The 23,888-nt window shown below is 45.0% G+C and overlaps 1 protein-coding gene across 4 annotated transcripts in view; it reads right to left on the reverse strand.

Annotated features, from left to right (window-relative positions):
- MPHOSPH9 (M-phase phosphoprotein 9) overlaps positions 1–23,888 on the reverse strand; it is a 311,640-nt gene that overhangs the window by 203,709 nt on the left and 84,043 nt on the right. For all 4 annotated transcript variants that reach the window (XM_069214980.1, XM_069214979.1, XM_069214981.1 and 1 more), the window contains exons 6-8: positions 14,134–14,245; positions 9,946–10,024; positions 5,417–5,523 (exon numbers count right to left, since the gene is read on the reverse strand). In XM_069214980.1, coding sequence (XP_069071081.1) covers positions 5,417–5,523; positions 9,946–10,024; positions 14,134–14,245 — 298 coding nt within the window. The remainder of the gene's footprint in view (positions 1–5,416; positions 5,524–9,945; positions 10,025–14,133; positions 14,246–23,888) is intronic.

The following is a 23,888-nucleotide window of genomic DNA, read 5'->3' on the forward strand; positions in this document are numbered from 1 at the left end:
AGGCAGACAAGGCAGTAAGATATCCTTATATGGTGGCAAATGCTAAACTCTGCTGGACCAGGGAGAGTGCAAAATGCACACCATCAGAAAAGGGAGAATGAAAAGGATTCAAGCCTTTCTAACTATATCAAGGAACATACTTTGTCCAGCAGGTCACAGAAACGGTTCTGGCAGCCAAGAGGACATCTGCCACTTCTTTTAGTTTACAGGAGGTCTCTAGTTGACGCTGCTCAATATGCACACATGCAATTGCGGCATCAGAGGTCTGGGATGGGGCATCTGACCATCCAGCAGTGAGAGCAGCTTCAACCTGAGGAAGAGGAGGATGAATGCTTAGTTTGAACGGATTGTGTTCTAGGTCCTCTTCTCCAATATGGGGTGATCAGTCCTCCTGCAGGACTTATGACAGAAGTGTGATCAGTGGGAATGTGTGAAGCAAACCTAATGAATACTTGAGACCAAAAGGCATCTCCCAAGGAACCATGTGGAAGGATTTGGATTGCGCAAAACTAAGAACATTTTCTGTTTTGGGCCGTGGAGAAGAGTTCCACTCATGGATATTCCAATCAGGAGGTCTTGTCTGTCACATTGGGATCAAGCTCCCACTTTTGGTCCTCTAGGGAGAGGAGACTCAAGTACTTCCACCGTTACTCTGAGGGTGCCTGCAAGGTGGGCTCCCACTGGAAAGATGTCATGCTGTAGTGCCTACCGCCATATGTGTAAATCTCCACACCCACAGTCCGGGAACCCACATTGCCCTGCTTGTTGATCTAGTGGACTGTGCTTGTTTTGTCAGACAGCATCTGGATGGGACCCCCAGAGATGGAAAGGAGAAAAGTCTTTAAGCCCTCGGAGCAAGGCAGATCGCCCATAGCACCTACAAATTTACTTGTAGCGGCTACTCCAATGCAGACCAAAGGCACTGCACCCATCATGTTGTCCAGATGAGCAATCCAGCCCAATAAGGATGAGTCTAACAACGGTGGCCTGCAACTGCAGCGGGCTAAATGGGCAAAGTTCCAAGAGATCTGAGATCAATCAGGGAGGACAGAGTGGAATATTTGCACCCAAGACAAAAAATTCCCCTGATCCTGGAGCAACTGCTGTCGTAGGGACTAATGAAGGACCCTGTATCAACCAGAATGCATGCTACCATCAAGCCAAGTAGGCACAGGGCTTGCAGATCTGGGACATGAATCAAACATCAGAACCATATGATGAATATCTACAACTTACTAAGGAAGAAGAAAACTCTTCATATAGTCTTGTTCAACACCGCACCTATGAAGGCCAACATCTGCTACTGGACAAGGTGTGGGTATTCTGGACCGGGTGCTGAGTGTCATGGCACACTAAAGATGCTTTGTGACTACCCCTGAGTCTCCTCCATCACTAGCAAGAAGTCAAGAAATGAAATACATAGAATCCTGATCTTCTGAGTAAAACAGTGACAAGAACCAACATGTTGGTGAACACTTGCAGAGTGGTTGTCAGAACAAATGTAAGAACTCCAAACTGAAATTGCTGGGCCCCGCAATTACTCAGAGGTAGTTACAGAGAGCAAGAAGGATAACTAGCAGATGAAGAAAGGAACCACAGAGGTCCAGTGACATCAACGAATATCAGTCTCCTGTATGCAGACGCATCAGGGCCAGGCTCAAAGACATAACTTTGAACTCATCCTGTCAAATTAAGAGATTCTAGAGGCATAGGTCCTGGATTCGACGGAGGTCTTTTTGGGACCAAGAAGAACATTAGTAGAGGGGAGTAGAATATAGGGTCCCTCGCCTTCAAGAGTTAACACTTCTACTGCCCCTTTAATAACAGGGCAAGAACATCCGCCTGCAAAACAGAAGCAAAGTGGAAGCAATTGCAGTGCTAGTGGAGCAGTTTTGCTGGGGAGTCCATGGCCCAGCGAGTGCAACTTGTGAGTATTCCTAAAATGTTCCAGCGAGGAGTCTGATTCTCCACAAACAGCCACTCGCCCTAGAAGGGCATGCCCATAAGGGCAACCAGGGCATTTCCCAAAAAGCTTGTGAAGCACATTAAGGCTCAATGGTGCAAACAAACCACCATGGCCTGGCCATGTATCAAGTCGTAAAGGACTTCTCCCACCCAGTTATAACAGGCTACAAGAGTAACCTTTTTAAAAGCAGCAATTGTTATGAAACTGAGGATAGTTGCTGGATTTCACTTAAGATGTTGGACTTTGCCTCAGAAGTAGGCAAGGGTATTTCTAGTTCCGTGTTTCTGCTGCTTTACCTAAAAGTGAGGTAAATCAATAGACATATTCTGAAGGAGTGCCTGAGTGGTAAGGAATGTCCCCTTCTGGAGACGAAGCAGGGCATCATTGTATTTTGTACGTCCGCAATGAGGCCAGTACCTGCATTATAAAAATGGAGCAGGTTATCACCCCCCAATTAGTCATTCTCCATGTGCTAGCTGTCCCAACTGTACATTACTAGGAGAGTCCAGGACCTCTACCACCATTGGAGCTAATCTCTTAGTCCTTGGGTAGTGTTCTGCCAAGCATCAACATGAAAACAGACATAAACCTTTGCTTTATCCACTCCGATAATGTCTGCCGACTTCAAAGAAGGCAGTAGCACTGAAATTACCTTTACGATTTGCACCGGTGATTGCACTGTAGGCATGACTTACAACACTGCAGAAGGCTAAGCTTCAATGGAAGCAGCGTCTAAGCAGGTGGAGGCATAAAGGTTGGTGGCATCAGGGTGAGAGTAGCTAGAATCACGAAAGCTGCATGCACAGGACATCTTCGAGGAGTGGTCCAGTGAAATCAACCCTAAATTAGTCTTTCATGGTTTGCCAAGAGTGAGAAACTTCTGAACAGTCTATTTTAGACCTTGAATAGGCTCCGACAACTTAGAATAGACTGTGCTGGCAAACACTGCTGAGTCTCGGGATGGTTGCAGGACCAGGACCAGGACCTGGACCATTTCCTTAAGGATCTTTCCTATGGCATTTCTTGTGTTTTTTTGGGAAGAAGATCCCTTGGGCAATTGTTCCTCGTCTGATAACTTACCTGAAGGCATGAAAATGGACTGCCTTGGGGTGTACTTGAGGTCTTTGAGAAAAATAGTTTGGCCTCCCGCTCCCTGATGGATTTCAGGTGCAGCTAGGGGCAAAGGTCACAGGCCATGAAGTCATAGTTGGATTCAGTACACCATGTATAGACATGTGGATCCAACAATGTCATCATCTTACAAAGTGATAGAATTCTGAGACCTTAGCAAAGACAGGACATAGTTGCTGTTGGTTCGCTAAGGATTCTTGAAAAAAGCTCGGAACCCTTGTTGAAGAGGCTTTGAAAAACAACAAACAACAATGTACCATGTGAATCATTTATTCTCTAATCATGTCTCAATCTGAAGCAGGCGAAGCTGTTGCTGAAGATGAGTGGCGCTTCCTGGTGACACTGAAAACCTAATAATGAGGTAAAACGTTTTCCAGATCTAGTCTGGGGGAAACTGCATCCACAAGATCTAACACACATCTTCTAAAGAAAGCATACCGTTACTATTTTATTAGAATTATATTGCCTAACCACAAATGGAAATAAGGTTTGAACAAGCTGTGTTATATGCCAGGCTAGGGGTTTTAGACATGATTCTCCAGATAAACTGATTTAAAGCATAGTTGCAAAGAATACACAAAACTAATGAATTTTTCCATTTTCAAATATGTGTTACAATCAAGCCCGTTTCAACAACTAAAAACTTGCAATGTACACCTGAGTCACATCTGTAACTCTTAGAAGATTTACCACCTATGGGACATTGTAGTGTTCTAAGGACAAAAGTACCTCCTCCATCTTTCCTCTTTGATGCTGTGCGGCCTGGCCTTAAAGGCCAAGAGATAAATCTGTACTTTTGAGGACATCCATAAAAATAAATTCATTGCAATGACTCAGACATCTGAATAAAGGTGCACTATAAAGACTGCATTTTAAATAGCAGCTGGGAAGGAAAGGGAGGAGTGGAGGCGGATGGTGGATGGTGGAGAAAACAATTCAAGGCATCAGAAAAAAAAAATAGTAAAGCTGGTGAGGGTGTGTTCTCTATTGTCTACCTTTGGCATTAGCTATGTTTTTTAAATATTACCCAAATATTCGTGAAGGAGTGAATGTAGTATAAAAATGGAAAGCTAACATCTTTCTTCCAGAAAAAGCTTTGGAAATCCGGCCCTTAGTAACCAAGTGTAACTTACTCGTTACTTATCTGTGCATACTCCTAAATATAAAGGAATAAGCCACACGTAGTGTAATGTCTCTGCAGCTGAACAGTATTCTGGCAGTCCGGTTACGTAACGAGGATTCCTATGCACTGTAGCTATGAAGATGAGAACCAATATAAGGGCAATCCAAGCATTTATCGAAACGCCTTGAGAAAATCCCAATCACTTAAGCTACGATCTGTCCTTTCCAGTTAACAATATATTTTTACCTTAAGTCATATGAATTACTTTCTCAGATCTTCGATAAGATCACATGCTACTTGATACGAGTAACGCAGTATGGCATGTAAGTGTCTGTCCGGCTGGTGAAATCTCTACATCCTTCTTATACTGTAATGCACTTGTTCACTCTAACTGCACCATTTACTTTAAAATAGGAGAAAGTAACAGAAGTTTTATTTATAAAGCAGGTCTATTGTTTCTTGCTACAGCATGTATATTCTACGCCTGTGTGGTAATCACAACTATGTACAACTTGAGAGGATTAATTGCACTTGCCCTTTCAGTGGAAATTGACAACAGATCTATTCAACTTTATTTTTGTCTGCTTTATATAAACTGCTGTAGGAACTACAAGATTTAATCAAATTTGCAATACACTACTAAAATGTTAGCATAGATATCAGTAAGTTAAATAAGTGAGTCCTGTTATTAGAGCCTACAAATGTAACGTCCACTTCGACAGAGCCAACAAAGGGAAACATTCAGATACAGTGCTTTTGACATGGGTAGACCTCTGCTGCTCATAAACCATGTGTTACATTTTGACATGCATGAATTGCAGGCTTTTGAGATAAAGCTCGTACAGTATGCTAAATGTATTCGGGACGATTTGGTTTTTCATTTTTTTATTATTAGTAAAATATCTCATGACGTGTTCCTGCTTCTTTATTTTAATTTGAAATGTTACTGACATCATTAATAACAATACATCACCCAAAGGGGTGACCCTGGAATCACTGGATAACAGAACAAAAAATTTTCTAACCATAATTATGTAGTAATCACACATCTAACTCCCCACTCCTACAATATCATATATCGTGCGTTGACATAATACCCACTGCGACATTTCCTACAAAACTTTTGGAATCCTACATGCATATCAGTATCAAGTGTCATCTGTAACGCACTAACACTAAAAGAAAGAAAGGCAGACCTGCTGCGTCGCCAGGTTATTGGAGAACACGTTGGAAAGGCCTTTTTCAAATGTCTCCGGCAAAGAATGATACATTTCTTTTTCATCCAACTTCCAATAACTCAGCCCTAGATAAACAATATAAAAGTGTTAATTGATCCAATGTGAGCTGTAACGAAAATATCGATCCAGAAACCTAGCCCATTTATGGAAATATGAACAAACACAAGTGTATGTATTCTGTCAAGTGAATGACAGTTCTCGGCTAAAACACATATAACACACCCCTATATGGTATCTTGTTGACCAACTTTTGAAGTTGTACATTATTGTGAAGTACTCTCAAGTTATATATTGTTAATATTCAATGTATTTACTTATGAGAAACAGAATTATGAGTGCCGCAATAAGATCGGAGTCAGTTGCAAACTGTTTGTACCGCACGTTTACGTGGTTTATGCTAACTGCATTCTGTCCCGCGCTTTTGCTTGTGCAATTTCCTTCTGCAAAGGGCAATCCTGTCCCTTTTGCCATGCAAGGCGCATCCAGTTGATGAACATAAAGTATGACGATCCCCTGGAGGTTAAAGCTATGCGTGCAACTTCATTATAATCCTTCTCTTGGCAGCAAGACTCATTTATTTGTTTAATTTTATAAACTGCCAACTGTCATCCTACCACAACTTGAGGGCTCTAGCACATACAGAACATGAGGGAAATACACATATGAGAAAGATCAGGAAACAAACATAATCAAACACTTATAGCTTTGTAACTCATTCAGGAAGGAAAATATGTTTATCCTGAACTTTTTGTAGTCATTGGCACCCTTTGGTTTAAAAAAAAGGACTTAAACTATTAGTGCTGGGACCATTTTCCAGAACTCACTACTAACTAATAGCCTTCGGCACAAGAACAGTACAAAGATGTCCAGCGCTCCAGGCTTTTGCTGGTGGGGCATTCTTTACCCATTGTAAACAGGTAGGTTTTAAGGCCTTTCATCGTAATCTGGTGCCACCCAAGGGAAGCACTGTTGGCCTCACCCTTTCATAACAGCCCCTGATGCGACATTGTTGTCCCCGCAGTAGTGGCTGTCACTTTGGCTTTGCTCTTGCAGGAACACTTAATTAGGTACACCTTCCTGCTGTCCCACAACAGTTGGAAATGACACGGGGGTTAAGACGATCAAAATACAGGCCCAAGGGAAAAATAATACCCTAACTTCATGGCTTTCATGTGCAAAACCTAAGTGATTGAGATAATGCCTTGCAAGATATTCATTTTCAAGAAAATATCCTTCAACATTACAGCTGGTTTTCTGGCCATCTGTAACGCAGACCTAAAAGCACACACAACTGAAATAATGAGGAATATTGTGCCAAAGGGGGCTTTGTAACTTGATACACTGCAAATGTATGGATACATGAACACGCGTTCCAATGAGGAACTTGTCCACAATGTGCTGCTGACACTAGCTTTCTACATACAAACTACTGCTACAACGAAATTCCCTTGCTTGATCAAATGTGGTAAGAAGTACACCACTTCAATATAGATCCGACCCTCGTTCCAGAAAGCTCTGCACGAACTGTCCTCAGACCGATCAACATTGTTTACATGTCCTTGGTCTTCTGACCAAGGCAGCTTTACCACCCCAGCAACTGGTATTCGGTGCCAAACGACATAGAAACTGTCATGATCTCCTCCAGCACTCAGTGTCATTAGAGCCAGGAAGCCTTCTACTGCTACCTCTTGCAACTCTTCGATGGGCCAATCAATAGTCAGGAAGAAAAACTGGAGGAGCAGAGAATGATGCATTAAATGTTTTTATCAAGCAGGGATTCTGGAATCCTCAAAAAGACGATAAATAGTTGTCAGTAGCCTTCGAATGTTCCTCAAAGTTGTCACGTGGGATACCATAAGAAAACAATGAATATTCTTTCCCTGCACCCACCCATCAATCCATTATGTCCACAATCTCCCCTCTATCCTATCCCTCCAGTCAGCAGTAACAAAACATCAAAGCACACTGAGACAAACAGATTTCTCTTCCTCTTTACCTCTGCTGCTTACCAGTCCCTTAATATCCACAAGAAAACAAGTACATTAACTTTTCTGTATATAGTAATTCATATGCCAATTTATACTATACTCAACAGGTACTATAACATTACTCAATGTAAAAGTAGACAATTTACTGGCCTCAAAAGCAGTGATGAGTTGGCCTTGCGGGGATTCGACCTTGTGATCCGCTGATCACCTGTAGAAGATTCTAGGCTATTAACTCACTGGAAAATCTCTCACCTTTGAACTGTGACCAACCACTTGAATAATACTTTTTTCTATTAACATGTCATAGATTGTATCTTGACTTCAGTGTTCTTATTGTGTTTAAAGTGTTTAAATCACTGCTCTGCACACTTGTGCTGGTCTGCACTACAGTAAAAATTAAATTTAAATATAAATAAATTCTCAAAAAGACCCTTAAGTTCCACATAGGATTCCACAAATACAGGAGCAATTTGATCAGCAGAAGTGTCTAGTACACCAGAAAGCAGGACCCAAATGTTATTTATACATGATGAAGACCTTTACCCCCATCACTTCTAGTTCAGGTGATCTACAAACACCCCTGTTGTTATGTAGTATTTTTTGATAACTGTGTAAAGTATTTCTTGTACAGATATTTTTTTGATCATTAAACCAGTGAAGAAAATGGGCCCAATGCACCTTGTGCTCTCTTGGTGTCTATACCACAGCGCTACTGGCCTGCAACTTCCACAATACAGGCAAAAGAACTACTGCAATTGATTCCGCCTACCTCTCTTACTACTCCAACGAACGTCTTCCTGAACGTAGCACTACAGCACACATCTCAATCTGTCTCGGTATGACCAGGTTCTTAGCTTTCCAACAACGGTCTGAATAAATGGGCACTACTTGAGGAGAGCTGAGTGTGAAACATTCATCAATGGCTTCACGGTTGCTAGGCAACAACTAGCTAAGATCTGCTCAAACAGAAGACACCCAAGACCAGTCCTGCTTCCCAGGACAACGGTAAAAGGGCACCAATGAAACCAATAAAAGTAGATGGAAATAAGGGCCAGAAAAAGAAGCCGACTGAACACAATCCGTTCCTGGGGGACGTACATAAGGCAGGCATGTTCATGCCCAAAAAAGCTCAGAGTAAACAAACTACCTTTGCCATGGCTGTACCCAAGTAGCAATACAAAGGCAAAATAATACAATCTCTTGTCTGAGCTCCACAATAGCCTGCTCTGAGCAAAAGCACGCATGCAACAAAGCATGAAACAGTCCTTACCTGACAGAAACAGCAATAAACAATAAAGGTCAACAGACTGAAGGGCCTTTTACGGCTGTTCCGAAGTATTGTTTGGTCATTATGTTCTACGTTCTAGTGTTTCACAAGATTGTTGCTGTTATGAGCAGCTACAGATTAAGTTGCACCCATAAAGCCAGCCTCCAGTGCTGATTCTTTATTAGTTCCAAGGATAATCAAGATATATAGTGTGGATATGTAGTGTGGCAAATCTAACGACATTAACATAGCAATACTCCCTTCATCTACTGTACTGGGATTCTAATTCTATCACATACAAGGACAGTTGCTTAAGTAGGTAAAAAGTCAAAATGATTTTGGAATTGCAAAGCTACCAGTAAAAAATAAAATATGGGAAAGAAATATAAAAAGATTGACACTGAGACAGTTAAGTACTGCCAGGATACATATTACTTATGAAAAGGAATATATATGCCTGTTTAACAGTTGTAGGGCGATTCAAGCTTCCCTTAAATAAAAGTGGACAAGTTTTAAATGATTAAAGACAAGAAAAAGAATTAGGGATTAATGATCAAAAGTCCTTAGATGGGTAAAAATAAGCAGTCACTCTTTTGATCTCAGAACTCTCTCTGTCAAAGCACCAACAAACAAACATTACTTCCAGGAGGAATTTGATTTTACGCAATAATTTCTTCATTTAACTGAACATTTCGGGATTCAGTGAAGGAACTCCCAAGTCACCTGAACATTGCACTTTATTCACAAACAGAGGGTGATGAACTAAAAGTGGGTGTCATTCGTTTTGTATCATTAACTCAAACAAGATTACAAATTCATACATACTTATTACAAAATCATCAAATTAAACAAATTCACAGAGAGCTTGGGCAAAAATCTAACAAACAACAAAATAGTGCTTTCAGTGCAAGAATCCGGTAACCAAACTATTCCTTAAATTAATCTAGCATGTCAAGTTGAATGAAGTAATTATTGCCTAAGTCAAATCCCTCACTGCCATATAGTTGTTGGGCAACTGGACAGCTTTTACAACTTTGGACAGCTTTTACAACATATTTAACTGAAATAACACAAATCTGAAAATGTAAACCATCATCATTGACACACAAATGAGGTGTTTTGGAAAGGTACATATGATGGATGGACAAGGTGAGCAATACTGGTGCACATTCCCACATGATCAGAGACCCCAAATTCACTAAGTTAAAGTGTTTTATTCAGTGTAATTTTACCTGAACCATCGGAGAATAAGGAGCTTGGACTATCACTTTTCCTCCCAACAAAGGACATCTGTGATGACGAAGAACAGGTCTAAAATGTATCAGTAAATATCAGAGTTAATTTTCAGAGGCATAAAGTGCAGCACAAAAGAAAGCAACAAATCATGATCACTATTCTACAGCCTACTAAACTCAGTATAAATCCCAGGGACGGAAAGGAGTACTTTTCTTTTCATATTCACACAAACTCACCTTCAAAAGACCTATTTTACTGAAGTAACTGAATTAAGGGAAGATTGTCATCTCTGCTCATTCAATTTGCCTTTTTAGTTAATACCAATATTCCCCTTCTGCATTATTGCTTAAGGACTGAACTTGTGCAATCATTCCAGAAGTCAATATTTTGCCCTCACTTTCTTAAACTGGCCTTTACTGCTGGCAAACTACACCAGCTAGGAGATGATAAAGCAGTTTGTCCTACCAAAACCAAACACTTTCAGATTTCCGTTCATCCTCATTGGGTTTTCTCCTACTCAGAACTCAAGCCAATAGATGTTCAACTCTACAGGCAAGTTAAGTTAATCAGCTCTAGAGAAGGGCGAACCACCTTGTAAATAATGATGAAACGTCTAAGCTTGGACATGCAGTTGTCTTGCAGCAATGATGTGATAGTGTAGGTGTAGGACAAACTTGATAACATAGAAACCTGTGACTACACTTAAGAGACATGGTGATGACTATTTTGCAGTTATGGGGTGCTCCTTCCCAAGTGATTTTCCCCTAGCACCATCTAACCTCCTGTAAATTTTCTTTTATCTCGATGACAAGAACAATATGCAACTTATCCATTAACTGTTCTATCTATTTTTTCTTGAACTCATTCAGGAAGGGAAAATGTGCATCTGATACTATTGGCACATGTTCCTGCACAGTTAAATGGGACTACTGATCAAAGATCCCATATAGACAACATTGTAGCAAGTGAAAGCATCAAATGATTGAAATCTAGATGGCAAAGCCACAGGATACGGATAGTGATGCAACAATATACATTACTGTGGTGTCCTCATTTCCAAAACCATCATCGCTTTTGTACAGCTGTCTAGCCACCACGATCACCTGTTCAACCACTTTGTCTTCTTATACTGTCTCAGCAAGAATGCCCATTTTTATTTCCTTAAACATTTGTACACGTCTCTATATAGCTTAATATTGCAACCATTAAGAAATGCAAAGATACAGATCCATTTTCCTCTGACGGGTTTCATTATACTTGGTGTGTCCACGAGGGCCACACCATACCCAATCCTCAGGGTAAACATGAATTAAGTAGCACTATTCCTCACAGACAACGTTGGACGTGCCTGGGCCGAACACAATGGCCTCAGAAACATAACATTTTCAGGAAAAAAAAACAAATCATAGGTAGGAATGCATCAAAAATGCCACTGGTTTCTGAATATTTTGCCTAGTTTACTCATTCAATTGTGCGTGATAGTTTATTAATAGTCAGCTACAGACAGCTTTCAGCTTACTTGCAAAAAAGACCTGTTGTGGACCACACCAAAAACTTATAATGAACTTTGTGCCCACCCACTGCTTACTATTGGCTGGCTTTCTTGACACTAATTAGCTTGCTTCATATTCCATTGCTTTCCTTCCTCTTCTTGTGTTGCCCCTCCCCAGGAGCACAGCATCTTTACCATCCTTTTGACTGGTTGACTTGTATACTTCCACTGCTCACATTGAGGGAACTATCTTTTTTTTTTCATTCAGCATTCCATGAGAGTGCATGTGTTTCTTGCTCTCTCCTTCAAGTCCTGCTTAGCCCTCAAATACCCATTCTCTAAACTCTTAGTGCTGCTACCCACCCCTCGCACCTTGTCTGCGAAAGCACAGCAACAGGTATACTTCTACCACAGTATTTTTTTTGTAAAACAGACTTTAGTTGTTTGTGTTTTTATTCCTGCATTGCCTGTAGTGCAATAAAATATCCTATAATACACAGGCGTTTATGGTGCTGGAAGAGGACACAACAGAACTCACTCATTATCCAGTTTGAAGCAGAAGGTGTCTGGAGGCCAATAAATCTGCTTTCTGTGCTACCACTGAGGACAAAAGGGCTGCAACATTCATTTCAATGCCGATTCCGGAGGAAATTTAATTAGGTCTTTGCAAGAGTTTCCTCTGAATTCTGAAACTTCCTTAATCGTTCGGAGTTTCCTGAGCGGAAAATATTTAAAAATAAACCATGCTGTATGTAAAGACTGAAAATACTGAATTCAATGTAATGTTTTGGGTTGTATTAAGATGTGTGATTGCTCTTTCTCCAATATTGTTGTTTTACTTTTTGGTTAAAAACAAGGCTTTACAAGCACGCATTGGCACAGCCAATAGCCTGGCACTCATAGTATAAAACCAAGAACTTTTGGCTTTGTCAATGGTTGTCTTTGAAGGTTACGAAGCAGTAATTTTTTTTCCAGAGTACACTGAAAACGCACACTCACTGCTTGACCTTAACTCATTGTCTATGAGGTGAAAATATAAATTAATGCAGGGTTAAAAAAAACTACTCGACCACTGGCTATGGCAAGTCATTTTTTATCAGGTCGAGCTATTTTTGGGACCTACTCGCCCCTTCTGGCATGTTCACAAAGAACAGATGTTCTGTTCAGTCAGAAAGTGAAAAAGATGCCTTTAAATCAGGATCTTGTTACATTCCCTCTGTGTTCAGAGAAAGAGGTCAAAAGTCACTTTGTCTTTTTCCATTCTGACTGCAGAGTTCCAGGATTGTCTTAGGTGACCTGTCTGGCCTAATGTAAAAACTGTGAATAAAAGGCTATGTGGGTTTTTCCTAACACATAAAATTTAAATAACTAAGTCAACTGTACAAACATTTCAAGTCAGTATCTATCAAAGACCATTTTTTGTTCTTCAGTGCGATAAAAAAATATTTTAATAGGATGAAAACAAATAAGAACACTTTACTTGGTGATGTGAAAATGATACATATGTTTCCTGAAACCAAGTTTTCACAGATTTTTAATGCACTACATAGTTTTATCAGTAAAGCTGTAGGTTAGTGGGAAGGTCTGTGGACATTTCTTGGAAATTTACTTTCTGTAAATTACAGTATGCTAACACATCATGCTTTAGTAAAATATTTATTGAATGTGATGTGTGGGAAATACTTTTGCCCTGAAGGCAATGCTATTAGTAAACTAAGGCAAGTCACGGATCATGTATACCCTACATGTGGGCTAGATTGTTATTATACATGGAGCAAACATTTAGGGCCATATTTACATCGTTTTGGCACAGGACAGCATCGCAAGACTTCTTGCTGTGCTGCCCTGCGTCAAAACAAAAGGACAGGAATATGCTGTATCCACGAGATACGGTACATTCTTGTCCTTTTCCCCTACGCTGATGCAACAATTACCGCCGTGCGGCAACGCAGGCATCCTTGGACCATGGTGCAAGGGTGTCTGCGTTGAGAGGATGATTGTTTTTGTGCAGGAAAGGGCACCTTCTAGCACAAAAACATTCCCAAGAGGAAATCACTGGAAGAAATAAAATTATTTCTCCCCTTGCATCACTTCTACCCACCCCTGGAATGGCATAGGGTTTTGACGCATTTCCAGGTTTACAAAACCTTGTAAATCTAGGAATGCATGAACATCCATGTGTGTTGCATGAGAACACCCACGCACCACCCGTGGAAATGCCTCCCCGACACAAAGTAAGGCAACGCAGAGACTTGCCATGCGTTGCCTTACTCCATATGTACAAGGCCATGTAAAGCCATGCAAAGTGGCTTTGAGTGGCCTTGTAGATATGGGTTAGCAGCCTGCGGCGTCAATGCGTAAAAAATGTGATGCATCGGCAGTGCAGGCTGCTCGTACATCTGGGCCTTAGTCTATTTAACCAAACAACAAAGTTTTTTTGTACAGTAGAAATGAAGAGTTCACATATCTGAAGGTGCACTCATGTCAGAATGAAGGAAAAGGCGACTCTGTAAAATAAAATATTTGCCTAGGATCACAATTTGAGACCCGTTTACGGGTCAAGTACATTACAGTTAGGGTGAGTAGATTATTCAAGTTACTTGACCTGCAGTCTAGTAACAATTTTATGATTTTTTGAGGCCTGATTAATGGATTAAAACACACAAATACAGCCAGCACTCCCAAGCTTCACCTTCTCAACTTGGCCATTTCTTTGCACAGAGTTGTTGCAACTCTCCTTTTCCTCACTCGGCTTCTTCGGTTGACTTCTTTTCATTTTGTGTGCCCAGGAAGTGAGAGGTTTACTGCAAGAAATATATGTAGACTTTAGTTGCGGCACTCATAAGTCACATAAAACCATCTATTGCATTTCAATTGAGTATATTCGCAAATACAAGGACATACTATATGTTATGCGATGACCTTTACACACATTAAATAAATAAAACAGAGTATCCAATTAACTGCTTTTCATATAAAATGTACAGATATAAATGTGCTTTATAGATCAAATCTGCTTATTAATTTCCAAGTATAAAACATCGCATACAAACCACATCTCAGTGTGCCATTAGGCTCATATTTAGCTTACTTCATGCGAAACAATAAGAAAAAACAAGAAAGATTAAATACAAAATACAACAGCATTTCCCAGCGACTGGCTATTAGTGCAGAAATCAGATAATCTCAGGCTCCTTTACAATATAATCCTGGTCATGTGTGGACCTCCCCTTGAAAGTTCGCTCTCTATACTCAAGTCAAATTCAGGACTCTCAAATAGGTTGGGCATGTCAATTCAGAAAATTCCCCAGATAGAATACGCAAGTATGGTTGCCATAGTTCTTTAAAGTCCCCACTCCGATGCAGCGAGGCCAGGGTAAGCTTTTCCATAGCGAGGATAAACCAGAGCTTATGTAACCATGAAGTCGTTGTCGGGTTCTGCTCAGAGCCACACCCGGAGAGCAACAATTGTATTTAAAGCTAAAGCCATCTGTCGTCCCCTCAGTGACCTCAAAGGAAAAGTGATAGGGTTGGGAAGGCCCAGCAAAATGTATGCAGGGAATCGGGGAATCTGAGTGTCAAAAGCCATGTCAACAGTGTCCAGTATGTATTTCCAGTACTGGTGTAGCTTTGGACAGTGCCATAATAAATGCACAAGCGACCCTCCTCCCCCCACACCCCCTCCGACAAAGACTGGATTTAGTGTGATCCCAGGCATGAATCCTTGTTGGGGTGTAATACCAGGAGGTGGTCACTTTATAAGCTGTCTCTGTACCTGCTACGTTATAAGCTGTGTGGTGCCCTCTATAAAAAACACTCTCCCACTCATCCTCCGATAGCTCTCTCCCCAACTCCTTCTCCCATCTCAGTTGACCCTTAGTCTTGGGGAGGGGGGGCCTCCTCCCGCAAGAGGGCATAGAGTTCAGAAACCACTCGCTTATCACCCTTTTTCGTGAGAATCCATTTTTCAAACTGTGTTAACGGCCTGTCAATTAATGCTCTATTGGCTGGTTGCAGGGCCCAATGTCGAATTTGATAGTACATCATCCTATCCGCCTCGGTCAGACCATAGGTCTCCCTAAGCTGGTCAAAGGGGATAACTCCCTGCTCATCAAATAAATATCCCACCCTTTTACAACCTCCCTCATACCATCGATGTAATGCTTCCGGCTGTAGTCCCGGACCAAAATCAGGATTCGCACCCAGGGGGGTCATTGGGGACGGAAAGGTCATCAAGCCCCCTCTGCCAGCGACCCGGTCCCACACCCTCATCAAAACCTCCGTGACCGGGTATATGTACAGCCCCCGTGCTCTATGCCAACGTCTAAGCCAGGGTTCCTTCCATATGTGAGAGCCAGCCACCGCCTGATCCATAAAACACCAATGCTTCTCGGAAGACGGACGGCTCCATTCCAAGAGGAAACGCAATTGTGAAGCTTGAAAATACCGAAGGAGGCAAGGGACCACCAACCCACCCTGCTGCTTAGGACGATACAGTACCTGTCGTGGTAGTCGCGCCGCCTTCCCCTCCCATATGAATCTTAGAACTGCCGATTGGAGGGTCGCTAACGTTCATGGCGGGGGCTCCAGATGAAGCGCTTGAAACAAATACAATATACGCAGTAAGATGGTCATCTTAACTGCTGACACTCTGCCCAGCCAGGACAATTTAAGCCTCCCCCATGTCTCTAGGTCGCGCTGCACCTCCCGGGTCAATTTCGCGTAATTTAACGACGCCGTGCGGGCAACTGTGGAACCCAACTCCATGCCCAGGTATGGGAGCCCCGAGGGAGACCATATGAAATGGAATCGGGCCCTCAGGTCCCATTCATGCTCGGCACTGATAAACTTGCCCATAGCCTACGATTTTAGCATGTTAATTCGGAACCCCGAGACCCGACCAAATTCCTCTAAGACATCCATTAGCGCCGGCAGTGAGGTCATAGGCTCCGCCAAAGTAAGGGTGACGTCATCCGCGTATAACGATATTAGATGCTCGTCCCCTCCAAACCTCACACCCATAATCTGAGGGTTGTCCCGGAGCCTCTGTGCCATAGGCTCCATGTAAAGCGCAAACAGGAGGGGTGAGAGCGGGCAGCCCTGCCTAGTCCCCCTCTGGACCGCAAAGGGCAAAGAGAGCGTCCCATTAACTCGCACCGCCGCTCGAGGCGCCTGATAAATGCAGCAAATCCATGCCATAAAGCCCGGACCCAGTCCGAAGCGCTCAAGCACCTGAAACAGGTACGGCCAGAAAACCCTGTCGAACGCCTTTTCGGCATCAATGGACAAAAAGAGCGCCTCCCTACGAGAGCGCTCCGCCTTATCTAATAGATGGAGCAATCTCTTGGTATTATCGCTACACTGCCTGTGCGATATAAACCCCGCCTGATCAGGATCCACCAGGCCCGGCATATAATAATTGAGGCTGTGTGCCAAGATACCAGTAAATAGTTTGGCATCGATATTCAGGAGGGAAATCGGCCTGTAGGAGGCGCACTCCTCATGGTCCTTCCCCGGTTTCGGGATAACCAGGATAGTGGCATCCAACATGCTAAGCGTGAGGGTGCCCGTTTGACGAAAGGAGTTAAAGAGTCGCACTAGGACGGGTGCGAGTTCCACACAAAAAAACGCAGAAAAACCATCAGGGCCAGTTGATTTCCCAGTCTGCAGTCTAGCAATTGCAGATATAAGCTCCTCTGCCCTTATAGGTTGGTCTAACGAGTTTGCCTCTTTTACTGTCAAGGAAGTAATAGCTATGTCCTGTAAAAAGGATTCTGGTGTTGAGACGCCAGGCTCTTCAGCCCTATATAGGCCTTCATAAAATTCTGCAAAGGCCTCTGCTATTTGGTCGCTCGTATGAGCTTCTGCTCCAGAGGAGGAGCGGACCATTTTTATCAGTGACGCTGCCCGCTGCACTCTCAACCTATGTGCCAGCAGCCTCCCGCACTTGTTACTTCCTAAATAATGCTTTTGTTTAAGGCGGATTACCGCATATTCTGCCCTGTCCCAGTCTAGCCTCCTCAGCTGCTTCCTCAATTTCTCGAGCTCACGCCATATTCTAGGAGCACCAGTATGTTTATATGAATGCTCCAATGCCCTCACTCGCTGCTCTAGCTCCTCCCTAAGTTGTCTCCTTGCCCTATTGTCCCTAGAAGAAAGCGACATCACCTCACCCCTCAGGACAGCCTTCAGTGCCTCCCACAATATTGCAATACTTATGGCCCCATCATCGTTAAACCTAAGATATTCGATAATTGCCCTTCGGATCGCCTCTACTGTTGAATTGTTCTGGAGCATCGAGTCCCTGAATCGCCACCCCGGTGTGCCCACCCGCACCATGTCCATGTGAATCTCAACTGAAACTGGGGCATGATCCGACAGGGCCCTTGGCTCAATCGCTGAGTTTCTAACCCGGGGGAGAAGCTCCTGAGTTGCCAAAAAAAGGTCCAACCTAGCATATGTTTTGGTTGCCGATGAATAAAAGGAATAGTCCCTCGACGAGGGGTGCGCCCTCCTCCACACATCCACCAGGCCACACTCACTCAGCCACTGCCGACCGGCATCCGACAAAGACCCCGTCTGCCCATACCGTTGGCCTGATCGGTCCAGATCCCCGTCCATCACCAGGTGAAAGTCGCCCCCCAGCAATACGGCTCCATCACGAGATTGGAGCAGCGGAGTCAAAGCCTGTCTTAGGAAGGTTTCTTGTTGGGAATTAGGCACATATAGTGAAGCGATCGTAAAAGAAAAACCGCCCACTCTAAGCCTCATGGCTAAAAGCCTCCCCGGGACCTCATGCATTTGTGATACCACTTCCCCAGAGAAGGAGCGCAAGAGGAGTATCGCCACCCCTGCATACTTTGATGGTAGAGAAGACCAGAACTGCCTGGGGAACCACTTAGATAGCATACGATAGGTGTCCTTATGGACAAGATGCGTCTCCTGAAGGAGACATATATGACTCCCGGATCTCTCCAAGGCAGACAGGATGGCAAGCCTCTTGGTGGGGTTATTGAGACCCCTGACATTTAAGCTTATACCTTTAATGGTCATAACCTATGCAGAGGGGGTCAAGCAAAGGAGCAGAATCACACCAGGGGACCACCCCCACATAGAACTCTAGACCACTTAAAACCCCCAGGTCCAGGAGTGTCACTACAGAGAGCCAGTATCGCAGGGAAACCCAGCAACAAATAACTAACAAGCACAACAGGTGCCTACAACACAATAGTCCTCGATCATCGAACTCCACGAGGTAAAGTCTCCACGGGGCAGTATATCCACCCATGCCAAGTAACCAGGTCCATCGCCCCCGCCGCCCCGACCCTCTTTGACAGTCAGCATGCTGTTAGCAGGGCGGCCCAAAGCAGACCCAGACACCTCCGAGCCTCCTCCTAGGCCGAGGTTCCGGCGGCCACATTGTTCAAGGCGGATTCTCTCTCCGATCTCAGCTCCGAGGCCGTCGGGCGCTGCACCTTCCTTCTCTTCTCTTTTCTCCGCCAACGAGGGAGACCCCTTGACGGAAGAGCCGCCTCCTCACAGGCCTCTTGGCCTATATCCTCCAGGCCCAAGACACGGCTAGCCTCCGGGACGGATTTCACCTGCCGAAGCTGCTCCCCCCAGCGGAAGACCAAGCGGAACGGGTGGCCCCAGGAATACGACACGTTATGCGCTCTCAAGTGATCCGTGATCCGTTTGAATTCTCTCCGCCTCTGCAGGGTCCGCACAGATAGATCGTGGAATAGCTGTAGATCATGCCCTCGGAAGGCTACGTGCTGAAGATTGCGGGCCCGCTGCAGAATCTTTTCTTTAAGAACAAAGTTATGGAGGCAAGCTAGGATGTCTGGGGGGCGTCCTCCGGGGCCCCCAGCACGCCCAACCCGATGGACCCGATCCAAGACGACCTCCCGCGTCTCCTCCGGGCCCAGCAAGGAGGTGAAGTCCACCACGTAGGCTCCGATGTCCTCCTTTTCCGCGCCGACCGGGGCCCCTCTAATACGAATATTTTGTCACCTCGAGCGGTTTTCCAACTCCTCAACCGCCATCTGGAGGAGATCCTGCTGCTCACGGAGGCGGACTACCTCTTGCTGCAGTCCCGCCACCTCTTCGCCACGAGGGATCTCATTATCTTCTAGCTGCGACACACGTTCACCCAAGGAGGAAACCTCTCCTCGCAGCTCCCTCACCTCCTGCAAGATGTCCCTGCGTAGCTCTTGAATATCGCCCCTGAGCGAGTCAAACAGGGAGGTCAAAAAGCCCTTCGTAACCGGAGAGCTCTCCTCTGTGTCCGTCTCCGCCCGGCTCTCCGGGGCCCTCGTCCCAGACACCTCCTCCGGCGTGGTCCCCGATGCCAGGTGCGTTCCGGCAAGCATGTCCCTCACTGAGGGCTCACGTTTTGATTTTGCCATCGCCATTTCGCACAGACCTGATCACGACTCGCCAGCTCAGTCCCACAGGGCCACCAAAGTCTCCGTCCAATGCCGCTCCGTTACTGCCTCCCAGTTAGGGACCGCATCTAGTCCAGCCGACAGGAGCCACCGCTCACAAACTTGTTCAGAAGTCCATCGGTCGCAAGCAGCGATGTAGGGCCTGCCACCGGGCCCTCAGCCTCCGTCAGGGTCCCGCGCTCCACCAGGCCTCAGTCCGCAGCAAGGAGCACCGGCGCTGGGACCCCGAGCCAAAGTCACAGGCCGGGGCCCCCCACTCCTCCAGGGCGCCCAGGCAACCAAGGGCCAGCGCCTGTGGCACAAATCCACAGTTCAGGGGCCCAAAGAGAGCCCCCGGGTTCTCCTGCTCCCCCGGCGCCAAACTTCAAGGGCCGCCGGAGGAGAGCACGTACCACGGCCCAGGCCGCCTCCTCGGCCGAGCCGCGACCACGCCCCAGCCCAAAGGCCGAGCCCCGCTCTCCCACCGAAACGCGGTCCGGGCCGACGCCGAACGGCAAGTGCCCCGATGGTGCCTCACAACTTGGGGGGAGCCTCCAGGCTTCCCCCAGGCAGGCCGCGCGGCGCTGATGTGGGTCGAGGCGGCGGAGCGCTAAAGGATCCTTCCTAGCGCTCTGCCATCTTGGACATGCCCCCCCCACCATCTTGGACAGGCCCCCCATGAATGTGCTTTAATGTGGCATATATTACAATTTTGATGACATTACAATTTTGATGTAAACTTTAATTTAGAAGATAAGGGCTTATGGCTAAATCATAAAGATGTATATTCACTGCCAATTTTCTATGAGATTTCAAAATGAAACACTCAATTGGATTTTTGTATCAAACTGAACATTTAATTTTGGGAGGAAAAAACGCATTGGAGTTGAATGCAGTAACATTAAAGATCCCCAGAAAGTAACTGTTGGTCAACTGGCGTACAGAAGGTCATGTTGTGAACATTTAGGGGGTCATTCCGACCCTGGCGGTAGACTACCGCCAGGGCCGGGGACCGCGGATGCACCGCCAACAGGCTGGCGGTGCATCCTTGGGCATTCTGACCGCGGCCGTACAGCCGCGGTCAGAAACAGGAAACCGGCGGTGTCCCGACGGTTTCCCGCCGCCCTAGGGAATCCTCCATGGCGGTGCTGCAGGCAGCGCCGCCATGGGGATTCCGACCCCCTTACCGCCAGCCTGGTTCTGGCGGTTTTGACCGCCAGAACCTGGCTGGCGGTAACTGGTGTCGTGGGGCCCCCCTAACAGGGCCCCACCAAGATTTTCAGTGTCTGCCAAGCAGACACTGAAAATCGCGACGGGTGCAACTGCACCCGTCGCACCCCTTCCACTCCGCCGGCTCCATTCGGAGCCGGCATCCTCATGGAAGGGGGTTTCCCGCTGGGCTGGCGGGCGGCCTTCTGGCGGTCGCCCGCCAGCCCAGCGGGAAACTCAGAATTACCGCGGCGGTCTTTTGACCGCGCAGCGGTATTCTGACGGCGGGACTTTGACGGGCGGCCTCCGCCGCCCGCCAAAGTCAGAATGACCGCCTTAGTATCCAGCTTCTGTGATGCATCATCTTTCGAATTTAAAGTAGCCGCAGTCCAAATTATTTCTTTTCACGAAGTTTTAAGGCGTGGGAAGTGGTGGAAAGGGACTGGGCAAGAGTGTGAACAGGCATGAAGTTGGCAAGTGGGAGGAGGCTTTGTGGGGGTAGGCAGTGTGAGCACCTTCCTCAGAAATTCATGATACCCAACAGGAGGAGGTTCAAGGTAATGGAGACCAGGTGCTACGGAGATGTGAGCCATTAATTTATTCTGTGTAACTGTCCTTTCTGTCAGTGTCAAGGCAAAGGTACCATGGAACCTAATATAAACAACGAAAATGGGTGGGACCACTGCACTCTGCTTGGATATTAAAAGGCAACATTATCGAAGGCGCAGTGGGCCCAACACCTCTGTGCCTTAGTGCAACTGCACCTGCTGCACTAGTAATAGCTATCCCTCTGCAGAATTCCTTCTGCAGTAACTCTGTGATTCTGCTAAAGCATTGTTATTATTCTGTGCACGACATTTCACAATGTACCCTTGTCCAAGGTTGACATGTCCGAGTGCATGATAATCTAGGTAGCAAGTGTTGCCACAAGAGTTTTTAATCAGACTGACACTTAGGCACTTGCCCACATCTGGCCCTTTTCACGGAACAAAAATATGTTTTCTTATGAAAACACTGTGCAGGCCAAGGAACAACAGGGAAATTATTTCAGCCAGGAGACCATCCATGCTGCATGCCATTTCATTGCTGACCTCAGCCCCGTCTCTACAACCAACACAGGAGAAGGCGGGCAGACCTCTTCCCTCTAGGTAATGGGGGTGGATGCTCCTCTCATGGACTAAATATAGACAGATTGGGCTATTACTGCTATGATCTCGTTTAGGGGGTTGCTTACACATGTGATTCCAATATGCTAGGACTGTTTATTTTCTTCTCGCTGGTTACCAACATTGTAATATTGTTATGCATCATTGCCCTAATAATTGCGGCATATATACTTTATCGTAGATTGCAGTCTTTTCAATAAATGTATTGAAAACCATCCTGCATCTCTTTCTTTGCCTTTGTGTGTGTGTATGTGACCTTTTGCTAACGAGAGAAAGGGGCGGGACCTGTTGACCACGAATTCCTCTGAGGAGTCACTGAGTGTCATGTTCAGGCAGCCACAAATCACCTTTTCTTTCAAGGTTTAGTGAGGTGCTGCTAGCTAGCCGGAAGAGTTAGGGCGACAGTTGTCACCCGGTGTGGGATCAGACTAAGTCCCCCATACTCGGTGTTGAGGACACCCAAAATCCAGCAGTCTTGTTACTATGACTGGAGTCTATGACAAGAGCTGGAGGTATTATGCTATACTGTGTCCCACATTTTGTGATATAATCCATTTGTTTTACATGTAGTGTACGTTCATTTGTATATTCTATATTTTCAAGTGATTCATATTCCCATTGAGATCCTCACTCAAACACTCTGATGTGTTGAATGCCAGAAAAATGACTTGTAAATTTAACAGCAAGCTCAGCCTTCTACGCCAGAGACTTGTAAACCAGGGGAATATGGGGCAAATGGTAGGAGATCAATCATGCAAACACTTTGAGCAGAATAGTCTGACACACTAAGGCATTGAATTTGGAGTCAAAGCCGAGGCAATAATGTTTTGGAAAGTTCTGAGCTGGTCTCCAGGTGAGCTTTTCCACAAATCAGAGACAGGGATGATTCAAATGAGGGCACCTGTATCTGCTTTCCTTCTTGAAGGACGAGCCTCATGTTCACCACAAGGAGCCTATTTTCTTTTTGATAACAAGCGGAAATGCAGAGTACTACCGATAAAGCAATGGTCAGTGTAGTTCAAGCCATGTTTTAAATGTAACTATTTTGATATATGTTTATCTTTAGTCTTATCAAGATAATATCCCAGGATGCTTAACATTAAAAGGTATGATGGGACTTTTCTCCTGGGAAAATCGGACTCGAAAATATTGAAGGCAATAAAACTGAATTAGCCACTTTTGAAAACTGTCCTTTCTGGAGGGTTTCCCCTGTCTTTTTGCTTCTGACCTCCTGTTTTTGGTCCTGTGCTGAATTTCGTTTTGCTGGCTTTAGGACTCTGGGCACTTTACAACTGCTGACCAGTACTAAAGTGCAAGGGCTCTCTTTCTAAATGGTATTGGTGATTGGTTTATCCATGATTGGCATATCTGAATCTTTAGTACGTCCCTAGTAAAGTGCACTATGTGTGCCCAGAGCATGTACATCAAATGCTACTACTGGGCCTGCAGTACTGATTGTGCCACCCACGAGTGGCCCTGAAAATATGTCTCAGGCCTTCCATTGCAGTGTCTGTGTGTCCAGTTTTAAACTGCCAGCTCGACCGGGCAAGTGCGCCCACGAGCAAGGACCAAACCTTCCCTTTTTCTACATGTAATTCACCCCTAAGGTAGGCCTAAGGCAGCCCCATGGGCAGGGTGCAGGGTCT

Source organism: Pleurodeles waltl, chromosome 11 (genome assembly GCF_031143425.1).
Source record: "Pleurodeles waltl isolate 20211129_DDA chromosome 11, aPleWal1.hap1.20221129, whole genome shotgun sequence".
NCBI lineage: Eukaryota > Metazoa > Chordata > Amphibia > Caudata > Salamandridae > Pleurodeles > Pleurodeles waltl.